Source organism: Mobula birostris, chromosome 2 (genome assembly GCF_030028105.1).
Source record: "Mobula birostris isolate sMobBir1 chromosome 2, sMobBir1.hap1, whole genome shotgun sequence".
NCBI classification, from domain to species: Eukaryota; Metazoa; Chordata; class Chondrichthyes; order Myliobatiformes; family Myliobatidae; genus Mobula; species Mobula birostris.
The window spans coordinates 107,726,364-107,736,543 of NC_092371.1; the positions used below are offsets into that span (position 1 = coordinate 107,726,364).

Genomic DNA, 10,180 nt, shown 5'->3' on the forward strand with positions numbered 1-10,180 from the left:
GAACCTATTACAGAATATGGTTGACAGGGGGAACATTTAATTGTTAAAATATTTTTAAAAATGTGAACAACGGCACCTCGGGCTTAATTCGGAGGGGTGGGGGGCGGCCAAATTCGATCGTTTGGGACTGCGCGGCTGAGGTACTGGGAGAGAGCAAGCGTGCTCTTTCGGTCTAAGGAAATAATAAAATTGTTGGTAAATAATGATTTCGTAACTTTTAATGGATATCTCTTCTGAAACACTTCCTGCGGTCTTAAGCAGAGGGGCGGAAAGCACGCGCTTCGAGCCAATACCAATTGAATATACTCTCAAAGTACCATCTGTATAGGTTGGTGCAATTTATATTCCCAATCTATTGCTCTGGAAAGAGTCCTTCCCGTGACTATAAGAAATCCCCACCTCCCAATGGTTGTACCAGGAAAAGGAGGACGAAGCGAACAGAAGAATGAATAAAATGGGGGTTAACTAACACTCCCATAGATTCTGTGGACGTATTATGTTGTATATGGCGGCCGGGCACCCTAAAGATGATTTTTGCTCGCGCTGAATCCAAGATTCTCATTTTACCTGGAATATCCCATTCTCCGATGGCCTGAGTGAATCCCATTCCGGGGAATCCAGAAACTGATATGGAAAAATGTAATGCAAAAACTCTCCGTCCACCGTCACCCGAATCCTGCCGAAGAAAGAAATGAATGAAGCGAGATGATTATTTAGCGGCAGGGATCGATGCAGGAGCAAACGACGGAGGATGCTCGACATCTGAAATCGATGCGAAATTGCTAAACGGCTCGGCAAGTCAGATAGATGCCCTGCATGGCAAACGAGTGTCAAGTAAATCACTCAAAATCTCTTAACCCCTGAGAAAAGCGCATACTGCAGCTAGAGCACTGGAAAATGAGATTCGTGCAAATCGGTACCCGACGGGAGGCAGGGACTGCTTTAGTGCCCTTATCTCTAGAGTCTACACCCTCTCGTCTGCTAGGTACTTTATGACATACTGAGGAGCTGCCGATCTACATTGTTTCTTTCGGAGACACCAGCCCAGCGCAGGCTCTTGGTATATAACTCGAACGAGGGCTGCGATGCGATTAAACAAAGAATATCGGGAACAAAGTTGCAGCGGATGCCTATTTAATCAGACTGCCCGTGACCTAATATTTTGGGAGGTGTCTTCCAGAGTTTAACGGTCATTTATTCGCAATGCATACATTGTTAAGTGGAAAGTAACCAATATTCGCCACGAATTCACACCTAGCCTAATCGAATCGCGGTTTTACTTCACCCTGTCGGAAGAAGTACACCAGCAAGCAACAGCTTTAAAACTCTCCGTCAAGGACTCGCGGAATAACTCGGTCACCTGCTTACCTTCCCGACAAGAGGAGAGACAGCCTTTCGATTGGAGTTTTGCCTTCCATGGCGTAGCAGTGATCCTTTTCCAAAGAGACCACATTACAACAGGTAACCAACTTCTTGTAGACAGTCAAAGGGATCCCGAGCGGTTGGAAAATAGCGCAGTACAGGTTCTGTAAATCTTCCTGGAACGAGACACTGCGGAGCTGATAGGCGACGTGGATGATCTGTATAGCGGAGATGACCACCAGGGCGAAATTCCAGGAAAAGATATCAGCGGCGCACACGTCCGTCCACGCCCAGATGGAAGTGCAGAGGAAAGCAGAGCACAAGAAAAGATTGATATAGAGAAGGCCAACGAGGCCGCTGCCGCCCATGTAACCTAAAGCAAAGAAGATGTTGGCTAGGTGGTAGATAGAGCCTTCCACGCTGGGCTTCCAGCCGCCGCAGGAGTGGGGAGCGTACATCAGCGTTTCCCACAAAGTTGAGTTTTCGCCGTCCATCCTGGTACGATCGCGCACTCGGATTCGGGAGAGTGGTAAGGAGGTTGGAGACAGTCAGAAATAGCAGATCCGGGGAACGGGCACGTCAGGCGAGAGTTGCTCTGTTTAATGGGGAAAATACCCCCCTCCCCCGAATTTCCCGCTTACGGGCCAGGTTCTCTTTCGTCCCTTCATATATTAAAAAAAACTACGGCATAGAATCAAACTACAGATCTGACGGCAACGAAAGCCAAGTCCGAGGGTGCGTCCGTTTAGAGCTGTGTGTCGAGGAAGAAACTTGTGCCAGAATCAGTGGCTGCAGCAGGTTCTTAGCGGGTCCTAGTGAGCATCGAACTGCCACGTCGTATTTCATCCCGCTACCTTGCTCGCCAGTCCTTTTTTCTCTTTCATACTTTCGTCGGCAAAGATAATGGAAGAGGAAATCAGTGATGGGATGACCAACCTTTAGTGATTTTGCTGGAGTAATTCTACTCTTCAATGATGTCACTGATTGTTACCACTTTAAAGCGACCATCACACCAGAGGAAGGGGGCCGAGGTTTTGTTTAAGGAGAAAATACAGAGAGACTGAAAGCCTTAAAAGTGTAGAGGAAAGTGAATAGGGATAGAGAAAGAACCGGTGATGGGTTTAAGACGAAAGCTCTTTCTGACATTCCAGTCAGTCGGTACCCTTCTGCGCTGAGGTAAACCCTCCGATGCCATTAAAGCGCACCCCCCCCCCACCCCGACAGAGAGAGCATCTGTTTATTATGCCGAGTGGTTTATTTTATTTCACTCAGTACTAAAATCTCCATAACGTTTCACAGGCTGGCTGAAATGTGATTCTCTAGTATGAGAGCGCTGGTAACAATGGGGAATCTCTGAAGATTGAGCGGGAATTCCCAGATGATTTTTTTCCCCCGTATACTTCCTGACCGGTTTCAGCAGTAACTGACTGGCCTTGCAGGCACCCGGTAATCAAATCTGCCTTTCAAAGTATTTGAAGGCAAGAAATTCAGCCATGAACCCTCACTCTGATTCTCCAGATATACACCTGCAGAGAGTTGTACCATCCCCTGGACGCCTGTCAACAAGGTAGCTAGCACCACAGCTACACAAAATCGGACATGCAAACAAGAAGCCAGAAGCGAAGAAACAATGTCATACTTTTTCCATATATCATATTGTCTCCATATGTCATTGCTATACTGAAAACATCCTCCAGATGATATGCTGGAATTGTTTGAAATATTTTTTCCAGGTATAGTGCTGCACAATTTGCTTTTAAATTGTCACTTTTACTTTGAGTACATGTAATTTTGCCTGATAAATCTATGGACTCCTAGGGGTTAAAAATCACCCCAGCCAAATTTAGCAGCATCATCAATCAGTTTATATATAGAAGGATACGTGAGCCATGTTGCTACAATATTAAAAATAGTTACACATTAGAATCTCGGATTACGGCTCAGTTGTAGACAGCAGGCAAAAGTGTAATTGATAGTCATCGGCTCTAAACTCCGTGATCACAAGTTGAAGGATTGAGAGCACCTTCCATCAACCTGTGCGGCATTTCACAGCCAGCCCGTCGGGCCAGAGTTACCAGTAGAGCGTTCCCACGATAAAGGTTGGGTTGGGGAGTGAGGCTTGTTGTGGGCCAGGTCACGAGATCCTCCACTGTGTAACGTTAGATCCTGGTAGCAATGCCAACTGAGAGAGTCACACTGTCTCCTTCAAACCCGAGAGATTAAATTAGGTGAACTAAGGGGGTGAGAGGTGAAATAAAGTTTAATACACAACCCGACTACTTGATAGCTGCCATTTGAAATACTCTTAGCAAATCGCCAGACAATTCAGACACAAAAATGCTTTAAGTATTTACCGACTGACATCAAACACTTTAATGTCAGTCAATAAATATTCCTCACTCTAAATCAGGAAGTTGAATACCTTTCCTTCTTGTCCGCACTAGCACTCTCATCCTTCAAGTACGCGTGCTTCTGCCTATTAAGAGGGAAGAAGGCCGATGCAGCTTTGAAATTCCGTTTAATGCCAATACGTAAAGAAAACGGAGAAGGAAAAGTAGAACTGTCCTGCAATCGCTAGACAAGGATGCTTTCAAGCGTAGGTTTTCTGTAGTACATCTGGGATGTTGTCTGGTTCCATAACCTTTGCTGTATCCAGTGCCGTCAGCCATTTTTGACAGTGAGTCAAATTGGCTGAACACAAGTTTTTTTTGTGATGGACAATGGACGTTTTAGATTGAGACCATTAATTGGGAATCATCAGCTCAGATGATTAACCTGCAACATCCATAAGACCATAAGGCATAGGAGAAGAATTAAGCCATTTGTCCCATCGAGTCTGCTTTGCCATTTCATCATGGTCCATTTCTGCCTTCTCCCCATAACCTTTCACACCCTGACTAAACAAGATCCTGTCAACCTCTGCCTTAAATGCATCCGATGACTTGGCCTCCACAGCCACCTGTAGTAATGAATTCTGCTGTTTACCACCTCTTAGCTAAAGACATTCCTCCCAATTCTGTTCTAAATGGACGTCCCTCTATTTTGAGGCTGTGTGCTCTGGTCTTAGAATCCCCCACCAAAGGAAACATCTTCTTCATGCCCATTCTATCTTGACCTTCAACATTCGATAGGTTTCAGTGAGACACCTCCTCCCAATTCTTCTAAATTCCATTGGGTACAGGTCCAGAACCTTCAATCACTGCTCAAATGATAACCCTTTTTATTGCTGTGAATCTCTTCTGAAACCTCTCCAATGTTAGCACATCTGTTTTTTAGGTAAGGGGGCCAAAACTGCTCATAATACTCCAAGTGAGGCCTCACCTGTGCCTTATATAGCCTCAGCATTACGTCCTTGCTTTTATACACTAGCCCTCTTGAAACGAATGCTAACATTGCATTTGCCTTTCTCACCACCAATTCATCCTGGAAATTAATGTTTAGGGAATCCTGCATGAGTACTCCCAAATCCTCTTGCACCTTGGTCTTTTTTGAATTTTCTCCTATTTAGAAAATAGTGCATGACCATCTACTGCCCAACACTGTCCATCTTCCATCTCTTTGCCCTTGGTCCTAATCTGTCTAAGTCCTCTTGTAGCCTCTCCACTTCCTCAACACTGCCTGCCCCTCCACCTACCTTTTGTATCATTCACAAACATGGCCACAAAGCCAACAATTTCATCATTCAAAGCATAGACATAGAACTTAAAAAGAAGCGGTCTCAACACAGACCCCTTGTGAAACACCACTAGTCACCAGGAGCCAATCCAAAAAGGACTCCATTATTCCCACTCTTTGCCTCCTGCCAATCAGCCAATGCTCTATCCATGCTACTATCTTTCGCGTAGTACCCTGCGATCTCATCTTGTTTAGCAGCCTCATGTGAGGCACCTTGTCAAAGACCTTCTGAAAATTCAAGTACACAATATCGATCGATTCTCCTTTCCCTGTCTTGTTTGTTATTTCTTCAAATAATTCCAACAGATTTGTCAGGTAAGATTTTCACTTGAGGACAATATGCTGCCTTCCTTTCCTTTCTTCTCTGTCTTCTTGAAGAATGTGTGATATTTGCAATTTTCCAGTCCTCCAGCACCATGATGGAATATATTGATTCTTGAAAGGTCATTACTAATGGCTCCACAATCCCTTTAGCTATTTCAGAACTCTGGGGTGTAGTCCATCTGGTCCAGGTGACACCCACCTTCAGACCGTTCAGTTTCCCAAGCACCATCTCCCTAGTAATAGCAACTGCATTCACATCTGTCCCCTGACACTCTCGATCCTCTAGCATACAACTAGCACCTTCCACAGTGAAGACTGTTGCAAAATACTTATTCATTTGCCTTGTCCCCTGCTACTATCTCTCCAGCGTCATTTTCCAGTGGCCTATTATCTACTCTTGTCTCTTTTTACTTTTTATATATCTGAAAAAAATTCAACAGCCCATCCCCCCCATAGAGGCTGCATGAACCTCCAGATTTTTGTGCCTTGATCCACTTAGGACTTGAAGGTTTAATTCCCCCATCTTTGACCATCCACTGTCATTAAAGTTGGGGATGTTCAAGGAGATTCCGTCATCACTATGCACTGCATGACAGCCTCTGATAGCTTCGGACTGGCAACAGAAGAGGCCAGGAATTAGATATTATTCATTATTATATGATACCATTCTGTGTCAAACAGTAAGGAAGTTGTGTTGCTTCCCCTCCCAACTATGCACAATTTTCAATGTAGCTTTCATCATACTCTTTCAAAACTTCAGCAGAAAAGGGCTTTTTCAAGATTTCACAAAGGTTGTGATTGTGGAGGTCCATTATCCCAGTCCCTAGACATGACTGCATAAGTTCTTCAGGGCAGACTCCCAGGCCAAACCATATTCAACTGTTTCAATGACCTTCCTTTTATCACAAGGTCAGAAGAGAGAACATTGGCTTATGGTTGTACAATACTCGATTGCATTTGCAACTGCCGACAAAAGCTGTTCATGTCTGCATACAGCAGGATAGGACAGATTTTATACGCTATTAGAGCACCCAGTCTTCGTCCAGTTCTGTTCATTCTATGAGATTTCAACAAATGGCTGCAGCAGATGATATATGGAAGGTTATGGTACTAGAAAGCCGGACTAAAAACAAACTCAAAAACTAAAACATGAGGAATTCTGCAGATGCTGGAAATTCAAGCAACACACATCAAAGTTGCTGGTGAACGCAGCAGGCCAGGCAGCATCTCTAGGAAGAGGTACAGTCAACGTTTCAGGCCAAGACCCTTCGTCAGGACTAACTGAAAGAAGAGCTAGTAAGAGATTTATAAGTGGGAGGGGGAGGGGGAGATCGGAAATGATAGGAGAAGACAGGAGGGGGAGGGATGGAACCAAGAGCTGGACAGGTGATTGGCAAAAGGGATATGAGAGGATCATGGGACAGGAGGCCCAGGGAGAAGGAAAAGGTGGGGGGGGGGGGATTCAAAAACTAGCTGTCTCTAGGCAAGCTATTTCAGAACAATCATTTTTCTCCTTGGACAGTCACTCATGGCTGAGAATTTCCAGTTCCAAGGTAGCTGATGAGGCCACTGTGGGACCCATAGATTGATACAAATTGGGCTGGAGATGCTGGACATGTTATTAGTAATATGGGAAATGGTGCATTCTTTTTATTGTTTAGTTTAGGCTTCTACACTCAGTGGCCACCTACTTGTTGATACAAAAGCATACAGGCAAGGTCAAGAGAACCAGTTGTTGTTCAGGCCAAACATCAGAATGTGCAAGAAATGTGATCTAAGTGACTTTGACCATGGAATGTTTGTTGATGTCAGGCGGGGTGGTTTGAGTATCTCAGAGACTTCTGATTTCCTGGGGTTTCCTGCATAACAGGTTCTAGGGTTTACAGAGAATGGTGTGAAAAACAAGCAAACAGAAAAAACCCAGTGAATCCAGTGAACGGCAGTTCTATGGGTGGAAACTCCTCGTTAATGAGAGAGGTCAGAGGAGAATGGCCGGACTGGCTCATGCTGACAGGATGGCAACAGTAATTCAGATAACCACATTTACAGCGGTGGTGTGCAGAAGGGCACCTCTTAATGCACAGCATGTTGAACCTTTAAGTAGATGAGCTAACAACAGCAGAAGACCACCTTGGGTTCCATTGTGTACCTAATAAAGTGGCTACTGAGTGTATGGGCTCTTGAAAACCTGAGGTTCTTAGTGGCATCATGGATGCTCCTTGTCTGTTTTCAATGGTCATATGCATTGTATTGGCAAGAATGTTACATTTTTCCCCCCGAGGTTTTGAGAAGATCATTCAATGCTTCCCCTGCTCTTCTGGCAATCTATTGCCTCCATGGAGCTCAGAGAAGAATGGGGTTTATGGGACTGTGCTGTAAAGGATGCAAACAAAAATAAAGTACAACTAGAGGCCTGATGTTGGGGATGTTGACCCAGCAAAGAATATTTATGCTGTTCATTTACTTGTCACTGGATTTGGAGAATTTTGAAAAGACACAATTGGTGGTACCACCCCAGTGCCTTGTCTGGTACAGTTGCAATACTGGAATTTACGTGATTATGTGAAAAATTGTCCACTAAAAGGTAGGGTGATTCTAATTAGGCTAACTGCACACTGTTGCAGGGACTGGAAATCTTCAGCCAATCAGACAACATCTGTAGAGAGGTACACAACCTCTTATTAGAAATGGAAAAAAGTTAGATTTTAAGAAAAGTTGCTAAGAAAAGGGGAGAGGCATAGAAAACTAAAGGGAAGGTTGGTATATTGTAAAAACAGAAAAAAAATAATTCTTCACATCTTTCAAAAACAAAGATAACAAGATTGAATTAGGATATTCTCTCATCAGATCTTTCAGAAGTGATAGAATGAGCAACCATGGGCTGGCAGGATACAGGGAATTCTGCATGGGCAGAACATGCACGTGTCCATATTGGAATCAGGTTTGTTATCGCTATCTTATACAGTGTGAAATTCATTGTTTTGAGGCAGTAGAACAGTGCAAAGACATAATGTTCCTATAAATCACAGAATAAATAAATAATGCAAAAAAAAGGAATAATGAGTAGTGTTCATGGACCATTTAGAACTCTGACGGTGGAGGGGAAGCAGCTGTTTTTGAGTTGTGGAGTCTGGGTTATCAGGCTCATGTACTTCTTCCCTGAGGGTAAGATTGCGGATTATTCACATTCAAGCATACAGTGAAATGCGTCATTTGAGTTAACAACCAACACACCTGAGAGTGTGCTGGGGGCAGCCCACAAGTGTTGCCACACATTCTGGTGCCAAGATAGCATGCCCAGAATGCTCAGCAGGACAACACGGAACTCAAGCAACAAAAAAAAGACAAAACAAGTCCAATTCTTCCCTCTCACTCATGCACGTATACTGTCTAATAACCCCAAGGCAGTTTGTGTTCTTCGGCCTCCAGCGGTCTCAGATTCGGTCATAGACATGCAGACCTTAGACCTTGACTACCCCAGTGGAATCGCAGACTTTCACAGACCCAGATCTCCAGTCAATGGGCCTTGACTACCGGACTTCGAATTCAATCCTTGGCATCAACTCCAGGAACTGCTGATCACCAAACATCGGCCTTGAATTCACTAACGATGTGACCCTGACTATTAGGCCTTGAACTCTGGTCTCAGTGATTCCTGACTTCAGGGAGAGGGGAGTCATCAGACCTCGTTTTTCCAGCCCACTTTGGACTCCAGCTCCTGAACCAGCCGACAACTTGCTGACCCTGGGAAAGCCGTGCTTCACCCATGCTGGTCTGTCAGCTGGACATCCCGGCCTGGTCTGCGGATATCCCAAGTGTACAAAGCTGGGCTTTGAATGCGGAGCAGAGACTTAAGACATGACTCTGACCTCTTCTCTAATTTCCCTCATATCCCTGTCCCTAAAGCCCGAACGTGGTCCTTAATGTTCCTCTCTGTCTCCAAAAACAATCCCATTACCCCCCAAAAAACACTAAAAGAACTACCAAAACTGAACCATGACTTCAATGGAAGCTGTGGCTCAGTACCATCTTGAGGAGAGAATTAATGAATACTGTACACCAGTATTTAGCAAGAAGGATGTGGAGATCAGTGCTGAGCACATTGATAAGCTAGAGCATTTTGAGGTAAAGTAGGAAGTAATGTTGGGTCTCTTAAAGGACATTAAGATGTATAAATATCCAGGGTTTCATGGGATAAACCACCACAAGTATTGGGAGAGGCAAGAGAAGAGAATGCTGGGGCCTTGACCAATATCTTTGTGTCCTCTAGCCACAGGCAATGCCCTGGAGAGTAGTCAATGTTGTTCCATTATTCAAGAAGAGATAATCCTAGAAACTATAAACCAGCAAGTCTCACATCAGTGGTAGGGAAGTTACTGGAGAGAATTCATAGAGATAGAATTTATGATCATTTGCCAAACCATGGCCTAATTAGGGAGAACCAGCATGGCTTTGTGCGGGGCAAGTCGTGCCTTACTAACTTAGGTTTTTGAATGAGGTAATGAGGGTGATTGATAAAGGTAGAGCTATGGAGATGTTGTCTGCATGGATTTTAGTAAGGCATTTGACAAGGTGCCTCATGGGAGGCTCATCCAGAAGATGCATGACATCCATGGTGAGATGGTCACTTGGATTCAGAACTGGCTTGTCCATAGAAGACAAGAGGGTAGTGGTCAAAGGGACTTATTCTAGCTGGATTTCTGTAATCTGTGGTGTTCTGCAGTGACCTGTACTGGGACCTCTGCTGTTCGTGATGTATATAAATGATCTGGATGAAAATGCAGATGGATGGGTTAGTAAGTTTGCAGATGTTACGAAG

The 10,180-nt window shown here is 44.4% G+C and overlaps 1 protein-coding gene across 1 annotated transcript in view; it reads right to left on the reverse strand.

Annotated features, from left to right (window-relative positions):
- The window catches only part of popdc1 (popeye domain cAMP effector 1), a 77,899-nt gene extending 75,817 nt beyond the window's left edge, over window positions 1-2,082 (reverse strand). Inside the window, exons 1-2 of the mRNA XM_072246092.1 lie at window positions 1,369-2,082; window positions 568-676 (exon numbers count right to left, since the gene is read on the reverse strand). Of these exons, the coding sequence (XP_072102193.1) occupies window positions 568-676; window positions 1,369-1,856 (597 nt within the window). The 5' untranslated portion in view covers window positions 1,857-2,082. The remainder of the gene's footprint in view (window positions 1-567; window positions 677-1,368) is intronic.
- Window positions 2,083-10,180: the final 8,098 nt, after the last annotated feature.